Below are 23,786 nucleotides of genomic sequence, written 5' to 3'. Positions count from 1 at the left end.
TTCCAATGTCTGATCACCCTTTCCGTGAAAAAATTCTTTCTAATATCCAATCTGATATTCATCGTGTATCTCCTGCCTTCTTCAAGCAGTCAACTTGGTCCTGGTCCCCAGCCATAACCTAAGCAAAGGACTAGGATTTTTCTGGTTTTTTTCTGTTTTACTGACTTTCTGTTGCATTTGAAAAAGTTTCAATAGAAAGATGTTAAATTTACAGATGAAAAAGTGATATTGTTAAAGCTAAATTCTGTGTTGCTTTCTCTTTTCTTAGAATACAAAGAAAAAAATTCAATTCACAGCTGTGCTTTATGTTTTCTTAGATGCTTGCTTCCCTTTAATGCATTCTTCAGATTTATCATCCACCACATGCTATCTGCATTGTAATATAAAACAAAACCTTCAATCAAAGTGTACCATATGCCTCATTCAGCTATAAAACATGTAAAGAAAATGACAAAACCCCATAGGAAAAAATATTGTAGCTCTTTTAAATATCAAATTATTTAATTGAATTTGCAGAACATCAATTTATAACCCTGAATCTAAGGCAGAGACACTCAACTGTTGCTAAACAGCAGCATATAGGAGCAAGGAACTCTGCATTTGTGTTTCTTTCCATACTAAGAATGTGAGAATGGCCTAAAATATGATTTTGCTGCCTGATGCAACCATTTCCAAAAATCCAGAAGACACCATGTCACTTAGAGAAAGATTAAAGGCACCAGAAACAGAAAGCTGGCAAAGAAAAAAGCCGTGCCACTCAGGCATAACCTGTGGCCCACTCATGAAGAAGTGGGGAAAGGGAAGTGCTTAGGGTTATCATTTCAGAAGCAGCATTGGGTTTGTGTATTTAAACCCTTAGACCATGTGCTAGAACAATCCTGGAAACCATGATATATTCATGGGAAGACTGAATACATTCCCAAAAACCACTGCTATACTAAGAACCTTCCCGGAAAAATTAATTTGCATAAAAATTTTCCACGTCTGTGTAGCAAGAGGACAAGGGAAAATGGTTTAAAATTTGAAGAGGGGAGATTTAGGTTAAACATTAGGAAAAAATTCTTTCCTGTGATGGTGATGAGACACTGGCACAGGTTGCCCAGGGAAGTTTTGGCTGCCCCCTCCCTGGAAGTGTTCAAGGCCAGGCTGGATGGGGCCTTGAGCAACCTGGTCTGGTGGGAGGTGTCCCTGCCCATGCAGGGAGGTTGGAGCTGGATAATCTTTAAGGTCCCTTCCAACCCTGGCCATTCAAAAGAAATTAATTCTGACTTAAAGTTGTATGAACAGACTCATATTCAAACTTTTAAGGAAACAGTTAAATTTGAATGTAAGTATTCAAAGCAGTTATTCCAGTAAAAAACATCTTGGGATAATCCTGTAAAAAATCCATCATCGCATATTTCCCTGAGAATGTGTCCCAGAATGAACTGCTAAGGGATCCTGCTTCTTCTGATGACTTTTAAATTCTTTCCTTACTTATGTGGCAAGCTACAGCTTTCCCAGAAGACTGAAAAATCCAATTTCCCTGTAAAGAAATATACTAGGTACCTCAGCTAGAGTAGAAATACAAAACAAAAATAATACCTAATAACTAATATCTTTTAAATAAAAATATATTTACTTCCATTGCTTTTGCCAAGTTTTAGTTAAAGATAAAACCATTACATTTGTAAGATTATTTTTTCCTATAGATTAGTCATTATCTCATTATGGACTGGACTACTGTCATTGTGTTCCTTGGAGTATGTATGTGTTATTAAAAGTAATCATTTGAAAGGAAGGATCCATTTTGTTATTTTTTACTATTTTATTGGCACTAACTGGTAGTAGTCATCATTACATAACAAAACTGTTTTTTGGAGGGTTGACTGTTCCAAACTTAAAAATGTACAATTTAAATATGTGAAAATATTAATCTCAGATCAAGTGCAATTTTCCTACCCATTGCTCTAGCTGGTATTAGCTGCCACCCGAAGGCAAATCCCAGTAAGGAGAGAATAAAGAATTTGAGCAAAGTGTTAGACAAAGAAAACAATTACAAAGATGCCACTTTGAAAAACACATGTTTCCCTCTACCTGTAGAGATAATGATATTATTGCCAGCACTTCTTGATTGAAATAAATTACACATTGACTTTACCACCAAGACCATAGAAGATAAAATTTAGGCTTCCTAAGAGCCAGAAGAAGTTTGAAATATACAGTTTCCACTTTTTGCATGATGCCTGTTACAAGATGGGTCTCTCTGTTACTATTCAGACATCCTCTGCTGTCAGTGAGAAAGTGTTCAACAGAACAAAATTCCCATTGTGTAATGTTCTAATCATGATTCAGGCAAGAGCTGCTGGAAAAACACGGACTTCAGTGGGACTCCCATCTGCACTCAGGGCTGTGCATGTGTCAGCAGAGCGCTGCTCATGTGGGGAAGGAGCAACTGATTTGCACTAAGAAGCATCCCTCAGAGTTACTCTGGGAACTTCCTTGGGAAGTTCTGTCAGGGACTGTCAGAAACAGATAGAAAGCATAATGTCCATTTGGAGGAAAAAGCTGGAAGACACTTTCCAAACACAACAAAAGGAATTGGTTTATGGTTTTAGAGAGAAAAAAGCTGAGGGTATTGGATAAAGTCAGAAACAAAGATATTGCAAAGAATCAATGTATTTTTTATCTTTCACGTTGCATAAGAAATAATGACTTTATAACAATATTACCTATCCTAGTATTTAAATTGTAAGGCCAGGATATTGACCCTGCTCCTGATCTACACCATTATCCCTAACACAGGGAGGTGTTTGTTGGATTTTTGTTGTTGTTTGGCTGTTTTTTTTAGTTTTTACTTTTCAAACGTATTTCTATAGCCCTCTAAATGAGGTTCCATTTGCATAATAGTTTCTTTCCATTTTTTTTCCTCTAGGGAGAGCAAGGCCCTTTAGGTCCCTATGGTCCTCCAGGACTCCCTGGTGTCGGACAGCCAGGTCCGAAGGTCAGTATTAGTAACATACCTCTAAAAGTGCTACCTGTGGGCACTTATTTTTGGAAGGTCTCATCTGCTGTTTTATCAAACTCAGACTCCCCTAACCTAAGTGTAAAATTGATACAGTATTGACCCTAAACCATACAAAAGTCTTATGTGGCTCAGAAACTAGTAATAGGTCATGTAAAAGGAGCAACACTGGGTCATTCCAGGAGGGAAAATAGTTTAAGAAGAAGGAATGTCACTCCCAGTCTCTGTCCTACTCTGGGGAGAGATAAAAATCCTCTGTGCTCTTATCTTTGAAGCAAAGATTCCTCAGTAAACTGGAGGAATTGTGAAAATTATGACACCTTACAAACAGAAGCTACAGAAACTATGTGGCTCCTGGAGTTCCCTTGCAATCCCATACTCCACTGAAGAAAGCTTCAATTTGAGTGCCTAGATAAAGGCTATGGAGAGGATCCCTCATACCTGAGATTTCCTGCTTCATGGTTGGGTTGTACTGCAAGGAAATGTAGCCTGATCTTGCTCCCTCATCCCCGTCACCTCTCAGGTCCTGCTCTTAGCAGTTGCCCCTGTGCAAAGTGGTGTCACCCCTCTGCTGCTGGCATGAGGGCTGGAATGCCATTTAGGTCTCCAAGTATTACTCAAGAAGTACTTTAATATATTTCTAAATTCTTACTTATGCTTTTTTCTACATCAGAAGATGTTACACATTTGATTTCAGACCTTTCTGGTGATATCATTGAGTCATCTATACATAAATGTTCTTATGCTTTTCAAAAGCATTGAATTGAATTAGAACTTAACTTTCTAAAATACTCTTTTTCACAAGGGTGCTCGAGGACAAGAAGGTAAAATAGGATTCCCAGGACCTCCTGGAATTGGTGAGCCAGGATTACCTGTAAGTCAGTGATGTATGTATTGGGAAAATAATAAAATGAGTCCTAATGAGCACCATTGATTGACAGCATCTGTTTTGGCTGCTGATGCCATAAACCACCTTGCACGTAGAGTAGAGAAGAAGTTTATTCAGCTATGCCAGCCCAGTATTGATGCAGTAACTGCAAGTGACTTGCTCAGGTAGGAAGATAAAGCTATATCCAAATAAATTTTGGGTAAATAAATTGCTTGGTCCACATGAGTAGAATTACAGTATCAAATAGAAGGGCATGGAGCTATAATAAATAGCTTGTTTGAGCTACTTGTTTGAGTTGAGAATAATTTATAAAAATAATCTAAAATCAATTTTTAAGAAGATTTTAAAATCAGATGTTAAGAAGATGAAAATTCAAGAGCTGAGCCATTCTTCAAGTCCTCTGTGCAATTTGGATTGTGTCGAAAACAGACTAAAATGATATGCTTTTAAATTATATCCTTGTCTTTTGAATTACAGAGCATTAGCAAGCTTTTTGCAACATTGATTTAATGCTCTTTTTTTCCTAAAATGTATAAAGTATATGGTTTTCCTGTGTATTTCAGTAAGGTCTCAGAGACTGTTAACTAAGGAACTTGAATATGGATGGGTGCTATATTAATTCTAATGGTATTTTTGAAAATCCATTTGCAGTTGAAGACTAGTTTTCTGGAAAAAAAATTACTTTTTTGCTTAATCAAGATAATTCTTAAAAACTATTGGTTATAAATAATGAAGGATAGCTAAATTTTGTGGAGGAGTGGAAAGCATTACAAAAATAATTACTCCTGAACTTGTTTAAAACAAAATTGGCATTGTCTAATTTTGTATGTTTAACCTGCCATTTACGTTCAAATTAATAATTTTCATTATGAAAATAATGAAATTATATTGAATTTTAGATAATAAATTTCACAGTGGTTAATGTATTTGTAATAAATTAATCTACAAGTTAATTTGAGTTTTAAGAGTACATTAATTAGTTATAGGAGACATTAATTCTGTAATTCACACCATTTCAATATTAGCTTGTTTAAACTAAATCCTCCAATTAGTTGTTCCTATACTTCATTTTGATAGTCTGGGCTCAGCCAGTGTCATAACAGTTGCAAGAATTTATCCTAGAAAGTTAATAAATAATGTTCCAATAAAAAAATGAAACTGCAGATACAGACTAAATATGGTTTTCTTTTCCTACAGGGACCACGTGGCCCAGATGGTCTGCCAGGTGAGAAAGGTCCACCAGGAGAGGGAATTCAAGGCCAAAAGGTAGTTTTATGGAAATTATGTTGTATAATATTATGGGGCAAATTTGCAATACTTTTATTTAAAGGTCACTGATCATTCCACTGTTGGCTGATGGATCTTGGTCTTTTGAATCACTGTGCTCTCTGAATATCCCTCCAAGTTCAGAAGCTCTCAATCAAGATAAAAACAAAAGAGTTTTACAGTCCCTCTAACAGTAGAGAGAACTGAAATAGTGATTTTTCTTATTTGTGTGTTTAACAAGAAACCTTATTTTGGTAGCATCAATGAGACAAATTGTCTTCTGAAAAAATTCTTAGCTATTTATGTTCTGTATTGGAAGAAAACTTTCAGGAACTGTTTTCGTTCTATCAGCATTTTTGAAAAATAAAAGATGGGTCATATGAGTCTCTATGGACAGTTATTAAGAGCACTTGCTAGGTTAATATATGTGCACATTCCTTTTTTTAAAAATAAGTACAAACAAACAAAAATTAATCATTAATTCACAACTGGGCTTCCCATCAAAATCCCTCTTTTTTAATGGCCTCAAGATTCTCAAGAGCTTTGAACTACCAGGAAAAGGAGATTTTTCTTCCTTTTATGGAAAAGATGTTGCTCATGTCCCTGCAAAAGGTTCTGAATTGCTCTCTCTGGCTGATAAAAGTATTAGTGCATTTTCAAAATGTAGCTTCCTTTTTCCTACTATTTCATGTTCTCCTTTTCAAGTCTTGTCTTCAACCAGACAACGAATGCAGATGGAGCATGTTATGAATCGTAACTGAACCGCTTTTCTCTGGTACTGATGAGACCATTTACTGTTTATTTGTTTGTTTCTGAAGGAATAATTTTTCCTCATTATCCACATTGTGATGAGCAGTTTGTCTAGGATGGTGTTCTGTGTAAATTCCCTAATACAGTTACAAAACTGTCACATATTTCTAGGGTGAAAAAGGTTCTGAAGGTGTATCTGGTCCTCCTGGACTGCCAGGTCAACAAATCAAGGGTGACAAGGTGAGACACAGAGTATTTTTCTATCCATATCTATAGTTAAGTATAGTTAATTAAATTTATGATTAATTGTTCACACAGTATCACAAAATAAAAGGTATATTTTTCCTAGAATCTGAGGAGCTCTGCTACACTACTCCATGCATCTTCATGGAGCTGCAATCATCTGTACAAGCAGCTGAGCCTGTTAACTGAGAGTACTAAGGACCATTCTATGCAGCTGGGAGTATGAGGGAGGAAATTGACTTTTTTCCTCTTAAATTAATTTCAGAAATATTTGATTTACAATATTTTGAATTTTATTTAAAGTTTTGTTTTTTTTTTTAATTTGTAAAACTCTGAGTCATCTAATCTAATGGGCCTGGAACAGGCAAAGGAGCACTGTGGCTTTTGAAATTTGCTAGCTTTTTGGTGCCCAGTTCCCCAAGAAGGGGTCCAGAACAATTTTAATTCCCTTGGCCTGAAGAGATGCCAACCTGTATTTTGCACATCTCTAGAGAATGCCTGATGCAGCATGCCCAGATGTCCTACAGACCAGAAGGGATGATTCTGGGTCCTCTTGTGATTTAGTGTCACTGCCCTCTTCTTCCCCTTGTTGCATTCCTTCCCTCGTGTCCCCACAACTCCTACTCTCCTCCTTGCCCCCCACTCAGCTTCAGTGAAAGGAGAGAACAGCAATCCCACCCAAAGTTGCTGAGAGGTTCATGGATGTGGGAAGCTTAACTTGGACTTACTTATCTCACTGTCCAGTCAGGTGGCCCTCCAAAATTTTCAGTGATGTAGGTGATGTGTTCTGGTTTGTCCTGTCTGACAGACAGACACTTGGTAAGCACCTGAGATCATCTTGCTCAAGGCCTGGGTTAGAGGAAGATGATTCTCCTGTGTAGGAAGGAGTCATCATGTTCCCATGTCTTTGTAGGAAAAATGGAGCAATGGCCAGGACAGTAGGCTCTTGGGACCATTTCAGTAAATAAGTTTTTGTGGCATAAGTGAAATTAATATTTTTTTTTATTTCTAGGGACTGGTGTCACACATTCTTGACAGCTTCTTGGGTCTGTGCCACTTCCAATGCCCACATGACATATTCCTCCCCATATTCCTTCATTCCCATAATTTCCTCTGCCAGAATTCCTCTATTTGCTCCCCAAGTGGTGTACAATGCTATTACAATGCCACGTAGCAAAGATTTTTTTAAATACTCTCTAGCTCTTCCATGTACACTTGGAAGTTTTTCTTTGCATATTATGCAAGAATCTGTATTTATTTCTTTAAAAAAATATCTTTATAATTAATATCACTTTGTAAAGATAAACCATGAATCATCTGATGTTATAAAGAAGAGTTTGTAGATAGGAAGGGGTATTTTTTTTTATTAGATCTATTGCCACAGGCAGAATTTCAGGTATTCCATGCACATTTAACTCAAATAGAAGCAGCAGACTTCCAAGATTATACAGCCTGGGGACTGCTGCTCTATGTTTAAATATGTTAATCAGGCAGCATGGACTATTGCAATTTAGCTTTTGGCAATACTTTTTTGTATAGGGTGAACAAGGCCAAGTAGGACCACAGGGCCCCGCAGGACCACCAGGAATAGGCAATCCAGGAAGCCAGGTGAGTCTACATTTTGGACATGTAGTGAGCATTTGCATATAAATCTAATTTAATACTTAATCAGAACTCTAATTTAATGTGAAGACTTTAAAAATGTCAGTGTTTTTTTCTTTTTAAAAAGTATCATACTAAGACAAAGCTTCTAAATATCTGATTTGAAGGGTCTTAGAATCAAGCAAACAGAAATTTGGTCTAATGTGCATATATTTGCATAGGAGATAACTAAGATGTGTTGCTTGGGTGATGAAGTATTATAAATAAGGTTTTCACAAGTATTCACCACTTCTGAATTTCAAGCTCCTTAAAGCATGAACACAGCCTTTAACAGTCGGATACGGAAAAACTGAAGCATCCCAAAAGGCCTTTTGAGTTTTGTTTTTTTTAGAAAGAAGGTCCAAGTTCATGCTTCCACCATAGTATTGCAATGAATCAGAACTTAGATGGAGATACTGAGATATTTCCTGTTTCTTTTCTGCCTAAACAGTAATTGTCATTACATTTGGATACGTCAGTGGAATCTGCAGAATAGTCATAAAGGAAAAATAAAATAAAGACCTCAGGACTAAGCCTGAGGTCAGGAAAACAAATTGGTTTCTTTTAAAGATAAAATAAAATTGTTATTAATTGAAAGATGGACATGTGATGAATTTGAGATATGGAAGAGTGTCATGCACTAACTCCTTGGTATTGCTTTGTAGGGTATACAGGGTCCACAAGGAAACCCTGGGGCAAAAGGATCTAAAGGTTTTGGTCTGCCAGGTCCAAAGGTAATAATCCAGACATTATGTTTAAAAAAATAGCACCAGAAAGAAACAACAAGCAATGTACCTTTGTCAGTCTTTTCAAGATTATGTTTGATGAGATGAAAATATAGCTTTTTACTGCTTATAATCACAGTTGAATCTTGGAGGAAAATCCACCCATGTTATCAAGGTGTTCCCCAAATGGAGCATATGGCTTCTGCATGATCCCCTAAGATTTGTGAAGGTAGATTTTAGTTTTAGTAAGAAGAGGATACTTTTCCCAGAAAAAAGTATTTTTAAAAGCAAAATTGAAAAATTGAATTCCTATTTCTTTAACTGTTTGAGAATCACTAAAATTTTTGAGGGTAAAATTTCCTCTTAAGTAGAAGTTCTGATTTTTCTTTATTTGAGCTCGCTTTCCATCTAGTGACCTAAGAGGTTTTGATATAATATTATAAAGTGAAGAACAAAATTTATTAACACAAAAAGGAGAAAGTGGACACTTAGACTTTCTGTGTCCACTGCAGAGTTAAAATAGATGCAACCCTGCATTTTGCTGAGATTTTTAAAGAACAAAAATTTCCAGTTTAGAATTGCTTGGCTGAAAATTTGACCACTTAGAATCATGGAATATCTCCAGGTGGAAAGGACCCATAAGGATCATCAAATCCACATCTTTGTGTGAAACATTTAGTGAAATAGTGCAAGTAATGGATGAAGCTAAAGTGTGTTCCTCTGTTAAACAAAACACTTTTTTTTACTAGGGTCAACCGGGTGAACCTGGACAAAAAGGAGAACCAGGACTTCCAGGAATTGGTGTACGGGGACTGAAAGTGAGCCTGGTTTTATTTTAACTGCTCCTTACAGGGTCTTCTAATACTCTCTCTAGTTGCTGATAAATTAAGTAGAAGATATTTTGGTATAAATTGACTATAACCAAAACTGAAGACACTTCATTGAGTGATATTCACTCAACTTGACAATTTTAGCTTCTAAACTCAAAGTGCTGCACTAGACTTCCCACCTTCTCTCCTAAAATCATGACTTCAGCCACAACTTAGGCAGATTATCCCCCATCATTTCTAAGCTATTTCCAAGGCCTGTTAGAAACGTTGCAACCCCTGTTCCTCTTCAACGATATGAAAAAAACTCAGACTATGTGACTCTGGTGGTCATGCTGTCTGCATGTTAGAAGGGTAGAACACTTGATGCTTTGCTTTCACCTGACATTTTGAAGACTGTATGCTGTGTGCTTCATGATTTAAGTAGGGATTTCAAAATTTTGGGTAAAATTACATAGATATCTTAGTTTTGGTGATTTTTCCCAGGATCATGCGAGAATCACTTAGTAGGACTGGTTCCAGCTCTTTGTGGTAGATCTTAAAAGTAATGCCTAGACCAATCTGTAAAACCAACAAGGTGTTAGTCTCTGGTCAACAACTCCATTTATGTGTTTTTGACTCATTGTTCCTTAAGTCCCAGATGTTTGACTTTGCAAGTAAATCACATTTCTATCATACCGTTCTTGTGCACAGAATAACAAGCAGTATTCAATCACGTTTTTAATCATGGAATAAAAGTAAATTAATTTAATACAAAATCAAGATTTAAGAAGCAGGTGGGGAGCTTGGAAAGAAATTTACAATACTTATTTTAGATCATATGAGTAGAAAAAACAGCCTTTATGTGAGAAAAAATATTGTATAGCTGTAATTAATATTTAACACACTGTTAGATCCATTTTACAGAATAAAAAATTTATCAAAGTATTATGTGTTCTTTTTTAAGGGAGATATAGGCCTATCAGGACTCCCAGGAGAGAAAGGGGTGCAGGGAGATCCTGGGAAGTCAGGAGAAAAGGTAAGAAATTTATTTTACAACATATAATAGGTGTAGACAGATGAAAAAAACCTTTATTTTCAGGTATGCAGTGCCAGGGACTTCATCCCAGAGGAGGACATGTGCCACTACTTTTGCCAGGAAAAAGGGTCTAGCCTAGTTGAGGTACTGGCACTGGCTAACCATAGAATCATAGAATTGGCTGGGTTGGAAGGGACCTCAGAGATCATCAAGTCCAACCCTTGAACCACTACCGCTGCAGTTACCAGACCATGGCACTGAGTGCCACATCCAGTCTCTTTTTAAATATCTCCAGGGACGGAGAATCCACTACTTCCCTGGGCAGCCCATTCCAATGTCTGATCACCCTCTCCATAAAGAAATTCTTTCTAATATCCAACCTAAACTTCCCCTGGCACAACTTGAGACCATGCCCTCTTGTCTTGCTGAGAGTTGCCTGGGAAAAGAGACCAACCCCCACCTGGCTACACCCTCCTTTCAGGGAGTTGTAGAGAGTGATGAGGTCTCCCCTGAGCCTCCTCTTCTTTAGGCTGAACAGCCCCAGCTCCCTCAACCTCTCCTCATAGGATCTGTGCTTGAGTCCCTTCACCAGCCTGGTTGCCCTCCTTTGGACCCGCTCCAGGACCTCGATATCCTTCTCGATATCCTTCCTAAACTGAGGGGCCCAGAACTGGACACAGTACTCGAGGTGTGGCCTCACCAGTGCTGAGTACAGGGGCAGAATCACTTCCTTGGACCTGCTGGCCACGCTGTTCCTGATACAGGCCAGGATGCCATTGGCCTTCTTGGCTACCTGGGCACACTGCTGGCTCATGAATCTGCAACTGATTTAATTGTCCATTTTTTGTGGACTATTGACTACTGTTAAATTTCACCACCTTCCTAGAGACCTGATAGCTTGTGTCTTTAGCCTGTTTTTTTACATCCTGTTCAGGTTTTTACTGACATCAAGAGAGTATGCTCAAACTGACATGATTTAGGGCATCTAGTAGCGTGGTGACCTGTGGCTGAAATCTGTAACCTGGTACAGAAACCATTACAAACTGGTGAAACCAGGGCTTCTTTTTTTTCTTTTTTTTTTTTTTTTTCCCAAGGGAAATTCTGAGATTTTAAGGAAACTCTGCCATGTGGGGAAAAAGAAGCATAAATTTGAAATGGTGGAGTGAAATTTAGAAGGCTGCCGAGTGCCCAAAATAATTAGTTTAGAGTAAGTTAAATAGAAGGTTTTAATTTTATTCTTTCCAAATAGAATGAACTGCCAAGTGAGCACAAGTCAGAGCTTTGGCTGATTGTTGGATTTCTGCTGGGAATCCAGGCTCTTCCAAACTCTGCTACAATGCAGCTCCTTGGTGTGGGCTGCAGATGGTCAGAACTGATGAACTGAAAGTGATTCAGAGTAAGCAAAGCAGGGTTTTTTTTACTTCAGGTCTTTAATCAGAAAATATCCAAACAGCTGTAATAAACATCTATTAAGAATACAGCTTCACATTTTTTCATCTACAAGGCCAGTACTAATAGCAGCTTGAGCATACTACAACCTGAAGCAATAAGTCTTCCATTGGAAAAATAGGTAGAATTTCTTTTGCTATTTCATTATTAAAAAAAAAACCAAACCAGCTATCATATAAATTCTCAAAAATTAAGATCTCAGAGTATTAGATGTGAAACATAAGAATTAAGAGAGAATGTTGACTTACAGCTACAGGTGGTTTCTGTACTGGGCAATGTAGGGTTTTTGTCTTGCGTATCACCTTTATTCTGATGATCAACTTGGTGCTGCCACCTTCCATGTTGTATTTGTAAGTGAAATTATAAGTGAAAATGTTAGTATTTAGCTGCTATCTTGGGTATTCAGGACAGGAGAAAGAACAGGTTGATGCCTGTAGTGGGTAGCAGGGTGATGTTACAGGAGCTGTTTGCAGGGGTGAAGCTGTTCCAGACTGATGCCTGCCAGCAGCAGGCTCCAGTTCCATCAACAGCTCAAATCAGAAATGAATGTATAAAAAGTTCATTTTTTTAATTTACTTTTCACCTTTTGAATTACCTACAAAAATAGTGATACACTAATCTGAGTCCTCTTATGCATAAATATTTTGTAGATAATGTTCCTACTGATTGAATGCTTTATGGGGCTTATTTGTGATTTATTTGAAGTAATTTTTCTGGGAAATAATCACAGCTGGTTTAGCTTTTGGAATCATCTAAAATTACTGTTTCTCAGAAAATGTTTTTCTTAGAATTGATGAATCAAAACCTCTTCTGATATCTTTGCAAGCATTTCCCTTCCTTATATGAGTGTATGCATGCAGTTCTTCCTGCAAAATATTGATGCCATTGGAAATGCTACTATTTCAAATGTCTGTGAAAGTAAGGAATATGAATGTAGGAGGATGTAAGTGATTTGGGAATATAGAATACTTTTGGGTTTTTTTTTCCTGGAAAAAATCCTCACATATATTCACTGACATTTTGGGAAAAGTGTTTAGAAAAGCATTGTTTCTGATAAACCTATCAATTCAGTAAAATTAGCTACATGCAAATTAATTAAATTTTTCATCTCTGTTAGGGGGAAAAGGGAGATCAAGGTCCAAGAGGCCCAGAAGGACCACCTGGCAAAGGAGATGTAGGCCAAAAGGTATGGCTTGACAGATGCACTAGAGAAATTTTGTAAACTTTAGAAGGACATGTATTATATGAGTTCAAATTCTGACTTGATTTTTCATCCATTTCATGGTAAGTACCAACTATATTTTAAATTATGATTTTAAAGGATTTTAGAGAGAGCAATATGCTCTTTATCCTGAGCAAGTGCAGCAAAATCAGACTATATAAATACATACCTTAAAGTTAATTGGGAATTTTTGATTTCCTAAAAATCCAATATAGAATTTTCATTAAAATGAGGTGAATTATCTCAGTTTGCTGATAAGGTGAGAGAAGGAGCTAAGAGAAATAAGGTGACTAATTAGATAGCTAAATAGGAAAACCATGGAAAGATGCATTAATGGATGGACAGCTTTTATCTCCCACCTGGTTAAATTTAGGAAATTTGGGGCAGTTTCTAGAACTGACTAGGATTTCAGTTTGGATAAAGTGTCTAAGTATCTTTCTAATTATGGGTGTCATTATAATCATATTTATGGTTATTTGTCTGTGTCCCAGTTGTTAATGAATCTTTGCTGTGATTGAAAAAAACCATTTGTTTTCATCAGGGTGACCCTGGAGAAAAAGGATCCCAAGGACTGATTGGTAATAAAGGAGCACAAGGCCCAGCTGGACCAAAAGTAAGTTTGTTCCTCTAGGCCAACACTTCACTTTGTATTTTATAAAAGAATCTATGGAATTTATGTAACGCACACGTTTCTCAAGCATCTGATACCTGGAGACATAATAGACCAGAGGAAAAGCAGAAATATTTCCATCCTCTGTTCTGAGCCTAAAAGAGAAAAATAACAGGTAAACGTATAATTACAGACCTTTTAGTTATATATGAGCACTGAAAAGCTAAGTTAACATTGATTAAGTGATTTTAACCATGAGCATTTGATAACTTTTTACTTTAAAACATTAACTTTCTACTTGATCATTTTGAGAGTAGCTCTGATAAGAAGGAAATTTAAATAGTACAAGTGTTCTGGTTATTCCATTGGCTTTGTAAGCCAGAAATAAAAATTTGATTAGAGTTAAAAAAATCAAATTCATGGTTCAACCAATAGATATTTAAAACATGGAATTTGGCTCAGCTTGCACAAGATCAATACATTGATTTATGATTTATGTTTTCTCCAAATATTGTCTATTTTTTAGATAAATCTCAATGGTATATATTCTTAGATTATGAAGTATTGAAAAAAACCTTTTTGCTACTTGTGCAGAAAATGGAACTGTTTATACCTAGATTTTTGTAACAGGGTGAGCCTGGAGAGAGAGGACCACCTGGTGTCACTGGATCATCTATACAGGGACCTGCTGGACCAAAGGTGATTATCTGATAGGTGTTTGTTGGAGACCAGAAATTAGAAGATTTCTAGAGCACATTTATGTAAAAATTAAAAAAACATAAGTTCAAGAAATTGAAATTCCTTGTTGTAATAACAAAGGTGACTGGATTTTAGAAATAAGGACTGAAAAGAACAAAAAAATTCAATAGGGAACATTTGGCAGCCCTTTAACAGGGTTCTGAACTTAGAATTATCTCCTGAAGCCAATTGTTAAATGAGAAAAAAAAATCTTACTACATTTCTGTTGTGTTTTGTCCCATCGGGTTAAATTAATCAATTTAAAGTTGTGTTGGTTTGTTTTCAAATGTACTGTGTTTCTTAGACTAAAGGTTTCCTGGATGTGGCAGGATATCCCTGGAGGAATGTGTCTGTGTGTAGTGCTAATCTTCAAGTGTTTGAAGATTAAAGTTTGAATGTCACTGCCAAGTGAACAGCTGGTCTGCAGATACTACTTTAAATTCCATATCATATGTGAGATAGCTAGAGCTACATTCAACTTATTTTCTCCGTGGTGAAAATGTAGCTGAAATGAGCAGGACTTTTTCTGCTGAGTAGAATAAGTGGACTCAGCAATGGTAAAGTTAACTTTGAGGGCTTTAAAAACATTTGAAAATTTACTGCCACCCCATATTTACTTTAAAGATAAAATAATTTCTGTTTTCATAATGTTTTCAAATATGTAAGGGGTGAGTGTCAAGGAGAAGGAGTTAGGCTTTTCTCAGTGGTGACCAGTGATAGGACAAGGGGTAATGGGTGTAAATTGGAGCACAGGAGGTTCAAGTTGAATATTCGAAAAAATTTTTTTACTGTAAGGGTGACAGAGCCCTGGAACAGGCTGCCCAGGGGGGTCGTGGAGTCTCCTTCACTGGAGACATTCAAAACCCGCCTGGACACGTTCCTATGCGAAGTGCTCTAGGTGGCCCTGCTCTGGCAGGGGGGGTTGGACTAGATGATCTTTCGAGGTCCCTTCCAACCCCTAGGATTCTATGATTCTATGAACTTCAATTAATGCTTCTCAGCTTTGGTGATAATTTTCAGAGAAAGCACTAAAGTACATCCTATTGCTCTGAAGTCATTTCATCCCCATTTTTCTTCTTCCTTAAAATATTTGTGCCCCCCCCCAAGCACGTGTAAGTATTGTACATACAATGTACTTACTCATCATCCTGGCAATGGGACATCAGAGGAGGCTAAAATGTGCTTTTGATTTCTTTGTGCATGGAGAAGGAAGAAATGGACACAAAAAGCTCAGAGTTCACCTGCACTGAAAATGCAGCCACAGAGAAGAAAGAAGGGAGAGGATTATTGTAGTGCTCATATCTCTTCCCTTGGCTTTAAACCATGATAATATGTCAAAATTCATGTCAGGAGAATGTAAGTGTCATGATATAAGTAACAACCTGTACAAAGACAAGTTTCATTACACTGATCTCCCTCCTTCACATTTTCCTGGTTACTGTGACATTTTTAATACACCAGTAAGTAGGTCTAGATTGTTTATTGATACAATTCATGATGAAAAGATAAGAAGTTTGTAGACTTTATTGCTTTTTTCACTCTTTATTTATAGAATCATAGAATGTCAGGTTGGAAGGCACCTCAAGGATCATCTGGTCCAACCCTTCTAATATTATTGTTTATATGATATGTCTCAGCACCCAATCCAGCTGAGAATTAACTTTCCAAAGTGGGGGAATCCACCACTTCCCCTGGGAGACCATTCCAATGTCTGACTATCCTCATGGTGACAAATTTTCCTCTTGTGTTGAATTGAAATCTCCCCAGGAGCAACTTGTGCCCTTTGCCACTTGTCTTGTCCATGGGACTCCTTGTAAATAGGGGGTCACCATCTTTTTTGTAGCCACCCTTTAAGTATTGGAACATGATAATAAGGTCTCCCCCAAGCCTTCTCTCCTCAAGGCTGAACAAACCCCATTTTCTCAGCCTCACATCATATGGCAGGTGCTCTAGTCCTCTAGCCTTGTGGCTTTTCTCTGGACCCTATTCAGCCTGTCCACATCCTTTTTGTACAGCAGGGACCAAAACCGAATTCAGTCCTGTAGAGTATAGTTCATATTCTGTTCAGTATGGTTCATATCACTTTCTTAGCAGTCTGGCCACAATCTAAACTCCAGTGGAGTCTTCATGATTTTTTCCAAACTCTTGACTGAATTTTAGATCAGGGCTTTTATGTGCAGTGGCCAATGTGAGGAAACAAGTATTCTGGGTAATTAGAAAATGCAAGTTGATTTTTAGAAAATACACAAAACTTTATCTCTTCAGCTCCATAATAATTTCTTTGGTTAAACAAATATCTGCTATGTATCTGATAATTGCTCAATAACCGAGCAGGCTACAGCAGTCTGTTTTCTCTCTCCACCGTGGAAAGCACAATGATTACTAGCAATTATGTTCTTGGAACATTCTTGTATCTGCACAAGTGAAGCCAGACTTTATAAATTTCCAACACAGTAATTCTTCATGGGGTATTTTTTATCATTACTTCATGTCTTTTTGAATACCTCTCAAAGTATTTGATGTAGAAGTGTGAGCTTGTGAAAGGTCTTAACTCCTGGACAGCCATAGTTTTGTCCACTGGAAGTTTATTTATTTTAAGCTACACACACATTTGAGGACTAGAATTTTATTTCCCTTGACAACTCTTATGCTGTTACTCATACGAAGATAGTAACATTAGGTAGCTCTTTTCTTTCATATTCCTTTCCCATGGTTACAGCTGCTTGGTGGTTTTGATAGAGCATTTGATCTGTATTCCCTAGTGAATGTTTCCTGAAATACTGCCTGTTCTTCTCACTAGTGTTAGAAGCTGAAAAAGTTTCATTGAAAAATGAAATTTTCTTTTTAAGATCCTTATTGTAAAGTAAAACATTTGTTGCCACGGATTAATCACTGGAAGGAGTCAAATTTTGGTCTGTGAAGGGATAACATGAGGAGCTGATTGGTGTCCATGAAAGTCAATGACAGAGCAAAGATTACAAAACTGTCATAGGGAGTAATATTTGACAAAAACCTAGTTTCTTCCTGGGTCTTCAGGCTGTGGACTTAGCAATTTTGAAGTCTTGCACTATTGCATCTGTAACCTTTCTAAGCATCCTCTGTGTCACTACTTGTCTTGGAATTCCGTTTCTCTTCTTTAGTTGCTCTGGCAGTAACCAGGTTATGCAGCTTTGCTTGTGCTTGAGCAAAAGCAGGCAGAAGCCATGAGTGCATCTGACAACTGAATCTTAATGTTGATATTCAACTTTTAATTGAAAACTAAAGCTGTCAAGTCACTCATCAAGACAGAACAAGCTCTTTGACAGAGTTGTGGAAAAACAAAAGTATGAGAGAGGTCAGAATCAAGGTAGTAAAAGTTTCCTCTAGAATACTGATTCCATAATACGTAGCTCAATAACTATCACTGTCAGAAAGAATTGAATACTTGTTATTTTCTGTATAACTTTGGAAATTACAAGTGAAAATAATGAATGTGGTTTTGGGATTGTTTCTTTTTGGATAGGGGGATCCAGGACCCAAGGGGCCGCCAGGAGATGATGGACTTCCTGGAAATTCAGTAATGGGACCAACGGTAGGAGCTTTTAGACAAAAGATGGAAAACAAAGAAATGTGAGACATATGCAAAACTCTTGTGAAAATGTGGAAACCACTTGAACAACTGTTTCAGGAAAGTAACTGGCAAGTCCTTAACTTCTCCATCATTCAAGGTTAAATGTATTTTTAAAAATAAACTTACTATCTTTTCAAAGAAGAAACACAAAATAAGATTACATAACTAGTCCTGTGTACCTCACCCTTCAAACTTCCCTCAGGAAGTCTTCATTCGGAAGGTATCTCTTCAAATTCATCTCTACCTTTCAATGTCTCATGTAGCCCTTTACATTTTTAACTTCAAACCAGGAATGCAGTATAGTGAGTGGTCTGTAGCAGGATTGCTGTGCTCACTATTGGTTGACTGGCAAGATAAAACACCGGTGAAAGACGAGAAATGAAACTGAGAGTTCAGAGGTAATAGAGAGGTTGCAGTCTCTGTGGAAGTGAGAGATTAAAAATTGTCCTCTGTGGTACATGAATTGACATGAGGCTGCTTAAGGAATAAGATGAGACCATGACCTTTGTCTTGCCAGTGGAAAAGCAGAGAAAAAGGATATAGAATAATTTGCAAAGAATTAAATTTACTGGGGTTTAGCACTGTTGAACAGCGAAGTGACCCTTTCAAAAATAGTTCTCTATCTTCTCTTTTTTTAAGTGGTAATAGTAGTCCAGGATGAATGTTAGGTATGTAAAGTGGTGACTGTTTTTTATTTCTTGCATAATGCGTTACAGTTATCAGCATGGAGTTTTGTCTGATGTTTTATCACTAAATTACTCAAACCCTTAAACAGTTTTTTTTCCTCACATCCTTGGAACTGCCTTTTATTTAACTAAACAGGATAGTATGTCATTATTGGGAAAATGGCACTCACCTTTCTACAGTATTTGAGAAAAAACTGAAAAGTACAGTTTCTAGAACAGATCCCATATCTTCTACTGCAAAAACTGGACGTATTTCCTTTTCAGGGTTGTTTTTTTAAAAAATAATGTAGAAGCAGCTATCTCTATATTACTGCTTCAGAAAATTACTTTAAAAGCTGCCCTGGAAGACTGGCAGAATAGATGAATTAATTCAGCCTGCCATCAATGGCATTTGCCTTGTTGCCAGTGCACTGACAGAGTAAGTCACTGTGATTGCCTTTTCCTGACTCCACAAAACTTTGGGAAGCAGTAATCACAGAATTGCTCCTGGCCATCTCTTGTGTATTTTTGATGAAACTATTAAAAAGCAAAATGAAACCAAAATACCTGGACTAGAGAACGTTTTCTTACAGTAAATTTGGCCATGGATTTGAAGTAAGTAGATTTATAGCTGTGTTATTAATGGCAAAAGCAGCCACTTGACAAAATCCCAATACATACAAGAAGAAAATGTGTTAACATATATTTGGTATTTACAGTGGTCTGCTAAGATTAAGTGGAAACATCTGTTTGGCCATTTTTATGGTACTGGAATTAGAAGTCAAAATAGAAATGAACTCATGATCCATGTTTTCATTTCTTTTTAAAATGTTGTTAAATATTTATAAAACATTTCTAATTTCACACACAATTTAAGAACTATGGATGTTAAGAATGAGGAAGAGATAAAGCATAAATAAATGTATTTATGAATTAGAAGTACACATAGTTAAATTTTCACAGAAGTGAATCAGAATGGCATTATTGGAAAGCTAGAAAACATGAAGAAACATTTTCCAAGGCTTATGCAGCTGGAATCTGGTAGTCAGGCTGTGTTTGAAATCTTCCAGTGAAAAGTTCCCTTTAAACTGGGGAATAGGAGAGATTCACACAAGAGTGACCTACCAGGTACAGTTTTCTTCAGGCAATAAAGGATGATTACATCACTATCCCAAATTCCATCTTAAAGGGATTTCAGGGTTTTCTCTTAACCAAAACACTGAGTCTACTTTGCATTTTTTTATTCACTTGCCTCCTGACTGAAACCTGTGATGTAAGAGCCAAGGCAGCTCTTTCATTTTTCCTTGCCATGGTTAAATGGGTTAAGAAGATCTGATTGCTTGTGCTGTGGTAGAGACATTCATGGGACAGGGATTTAAACCCCAAAGTCTCTTCTGGCTGGATATCTAACTAGACCACGAGATGGTTTATTCTCTAGTCATGGACAGTGTGTTCAGACAGGGATCAGAACTGCTATAAGGACTCCATTTGTGGTTTCTTGAAGCATTATGTTATTGCCGAAGTTTCCAGGCACAATGCACTGATAAAATAGCAGGTTTTTGTTCATTTGTAGTTTATTTTTATTTCTAGCTATTTATTTGCACTGGAACAGCAAGGAAATACTTGCTATTTATATATAATTATTCTTCAGGAGATATTATCTGTATATATCTTAATATCCGACCCTCGAATACTCCACAAGAGAGTCCATTTACATTTCTTGGTTCTGTGGGACTGGGTGAAGACATTGTGGGACACTTCTCCCTGTCTGGCCAAATACATCCCGTGCTTGGGAGTGGGGTGGATGTGTGACCTACAAACATCCCTAAGGATTTCCAATGGGCAGTGCTTCCATGTGCAGATCTACAGCACAGACTGCCAGCATATCTTAAAGGAATGCCTCCTAGTAACGTCTTCTTGGTTCTGTGAATAAGAGTCTATTGCAAGCTCATTTAATTTTCCCATAAAATGTCAGGAAAATGATCATTGAAATAGGAGAAGAGGAAAAGATTGCTCTTCTGGTTGTGAAAGAAAGCATTGAGGTTTTGCAAATGTACAAATCTTTAGTGAGAGTCAGAGGAAGTCAACAGAGGGAGCAATTGTCTCCCAGTACAGAGCACTGCAGGCTAAACTAAGAGAAATTTATTTCTTGCTTTTACTTCTTTCCAATGTTGACTGCAGTTTTTCTTTGCTCTTTTTCTTTAGAGAACCAATGTGATTACCTGGGAACACAAAATGTGCAACATCTGGTATTTTAGGGCTAGGATTGTATATTTCACTATTGTTAAATTAAATGTTCAAATGTCAGGGCTTGCCCTCAAAGTCGTAAAAAAGTTTAACTTTCTAAAAGCAAATTTAACTTTGTATCAGCTGAAGACAAAGTCAATGTTCTGAACATTTCTCTAGTTGCTGGTGTAATGCCTGACTTACTATTTTATCTTTTACATATAAAATCCAATTTAAATATATAGATAAGATTTATATTTAGGGTAACCGGGGACTACCTGGGCTGCCTGGACCCCCTGGAGCAAAAGGTGATGGCCACAAGGGTGACACTGTAAGTTCAGTTTTAATTCTATACTTTGTGTTCTACAAAATAAAAATAAATTACTCTGTGATGACTCAGTAGTTAGTTACTTAAGTAAGTGCAATTAATCTTCTCTTTCACCTTTTAACTAATTTAAGTATTTCATGTATATTTTAAAGTCCTTTCCTCTCCTAGATACAGTGCCAGATCTACAGCAAGTTGGAAAAAGATATAAACTGTTCTCATTTCAGGATCATGAAAAGGATAATGTAAAATTCCATCAAAATCTTCATGGCTGCTCATACATGTTTAATCCAATCACTGCTATGAATTATTTTCCTTTCCTCTTTCCCTCCCTTTACTGTCCTTTGTTCCACATCTTAAATAACATCTCTTTGGCCAAATCTTGCAGCCTTCAGCTCTTGGTTTTTCAGCTGCTTTTTTGTACTGGGGTGTTAAATCCTCTTTTTTGAAGATTTTCACTCCCCCCTCCCCTCCCCTTTTACTTCTGATGGTTAGCTCCAGGGGGGGTTAATGACTGAGTAGTCCAGTTGCCACATTCCATTAAAAGGCCATATAACCCTAAATTTCAGTCATCCACAGCCACACAGCCATGTTTGACCAATCCTTTCACTAAAAAGACTGTTACCATCCTTCAACCACCATGTGTCTAACTTCCCTTAGCACTATTTTCTTTCTGTCTGTAATCCAGCATTTTTCCTAACCACAACTCGAAGGGCATTCCCAGGTACTCTGAGGTGGGAGCTGAATGCTTCCATAGAATTCACAGCTCAGCTTCACAGCTCCTTTCCTTCAGACTGCTCCTGGGAAGATTCTCTGGGATCAGAACTACTTCAGAGGGCATTGACTCTGAATTCCTTTGTGTAATGCCACATACCTGGGAGACATGGACAAAATTAATGTTGCTAAATCTCTGTAGCATGATGGGGCAAAGCCATCTGCCCTATGAAGGTTGGGGTTTCCTCCAGCTGTATGGACAGATGAAGGAGCTCTGGTGGATTGTATGGGAAATTCAGGAGAACACAGTATTGAATGCAAATCCACCAAAGTTTAATATGATTACACAACCCCCAGATTTAGGGGGGTTAGCTCTGGTATCCTAGGTGTGAATGGATCATGGAAGAGATGTGTATGAATCAGGGAGCAGCATCTGCTTTTTCACTGGTTTCTCTGAACTGGGAACAGCTCTGATGTTCTTAGGTGAAAAGCTGGATGTTTTTTCCCACTATCCTGGTATTCTTTTCAGATACCTGCTTCAGACTGAGGATGACTGCTCACATTGGAAATGTGAGGAGTTTGACAAAACACAGCAAAACCAAAGAGATTAATAACTGTTGCTAAGAGGATCTTCCTTGTTGAAGAATGGAAGCATTCTTCCTTTAGGACAAGTACTGACATCTTTTATTCCTCTGCTCTACCAGGGACCTCCAGGACCAGCAGGCCCCCCAGGACCAGCAGGCCCAAAAGGCATGGGAGATGCTGGACCAAAGGTACTTGTGCAATGGTAGTAGAAGCAGCTGACAAGTAGATGAGGTAGAGAAACATCTTCAAAAAGATGCATAACATTAGAATGGTGTATATATGACCAAACACTGTGATCTGATCTCCCACTTCATTCCATTTCATATGGAAGAAAAGTTTACAATAGACTTTTTCACCATGACAGATTAAACCAGTTCTTGCTTCATCCCCAGACTGGATGCAAATCTGCAGGTTTTCTATCTGTCCAAAAACCCAGTATGTTTCTAGAATCCACAAGAGTCAGAGTATTATCTAATAATTGTGCCCTTCTTTTCTCCTACAGAGGTGCAAGGGACAAAATCCCAGAGTAGTTAGGGGAAACGTTTGCTACATGGAACTAGTGAGATATTTTTTTTTAATTCTTTGAAATGGATTCCTAAGAGAAGGCTATAAACCTTCATCTAAATTTAATATTAGCTTAGAGGCAAAACCCAGTAGCAAAAAACCCCAAGCAATTAAAAGTTGATAAAAGCATTAGAAATATAGCACTGAAATACTTCCAAGTTTTTTTTCCTAAAATACAGAATAGCCAACATGCTATAAAGTTGTAAGTTGTAATTGATCTGAAGTGTTGCATTGTAACTACTATATTATAAAGAGATGGGAAAAAGATATTTAAGACTAAAATAATTCAAGATATTGCTATAAGTTATCCCAAAGAAGGGTTTGAATAATGATTTCCTTGTTACATATGTGAAATAGGAAACAGGCAGCCTGTTGCAGGAGGAAGCAAAATAAATACTGCCCAAAGAAGTTCTTTCCCAACCAGAAGGAACTTTCAACTTCAGTTCCCAGAATATGAGTATTCCCGTTTAAAATAAACAACAACAATAACCTTTTAAAACATATCCACAATAAAGGAGAAACTGAAGGATACTCATCCGTAGAGTGACCTGACCTTAGAATAATCATAGAATATCCTGACAGTGGAATCTGGGAAGCCTGGCTTTGTTCTCCTGTTCTAAATTACTGCTTGTCAATAGGAGGCATTTCACATAAAGAAATTTGAGGTCTGGCCCATGGCACAAACTACTAAAGAAATAAGAAGTAATTCAAATTA

General features: G+C 37.3%; 1 protein-coding gene across 1 annotated transcript in view; it reads left to right on the top strand.

Moving 5' to 3' along the window:
• COL28A1 (collagen type XXVIII alpha 1 chain) overlaps positions 1 to 23,786 on the top strand; it is a 54,912-nt gene that overhangs the window by 15,558 nt on the left and 15,568 nt on the right. Inside the window, exons 11-23 of the mRNA XM_030445640.1 lie at positions 2,915 to 2,983; positions 3,810 to 3,878; positions 5,091 to 5,159; positions 6,081 to 6,149; positions 7,692 to 7,760; positions 8,459 to 8,527; positions 9,268 to 9,336; positions 10,292 to 10,363; positions 13,576 to 13,647; positions 14,275 to 14,343; positions 17,885 to 17,953; positions 21,146 to 21,214; positions 22,627 to 22,695. Coding sequence (XP_030301500.1) covers positions 2,915 to 2,983; positions 3,810 to 3,878; positions 5,091 to 5,159; positions 6,081 to 6,149; positions 7,692 to 7,760; positions 8,459 to 8,527; positions 9,268 to 9,336; positions 10,292 to 10,363; positions 13,576 to 13,647; positions 14,275 to 14,343; positions 17,885 to 17,953; positions 21,146 to 21,214; positions 22,627 to 22,695 — 903 coding nt within the window. The remainder of the gene's footprint in view (positions 1 to 2,914; positions 2,984 to 3,809; positions 3,879 to 5,090; positions 5,160 to 6,080; positions 6,150 to 7,691; positions 7,761 to 8,458; positions 8,528 to 9,267; positions 9,337 to 10,291; positions 10,364 to 13,575; positions 13,648 to 14,274; positions 14,344 to 17,884; positions 17,954 to 21,145; positions 21,215 to 22,626; positions 22,696 to 23,786) is intronic.

Source organism: Calypte anna, chromosome 2 (assembly GCF_003957555.1).
Source record: "Calypte anna isolate BGI_N300 chromosome 2, bCalAnn1_v1.p, whole genome shotgun sequence".
NCBI lineage: Eukaryota > Metazoa > Chordata > Aves > Apodiformes > Trochilidae > Calypte > Calypte anna.
Note: the sequence above shows the minus strand (reverse complement) of the source record. Positions and strands in the feature narration are given on the sequence as shown.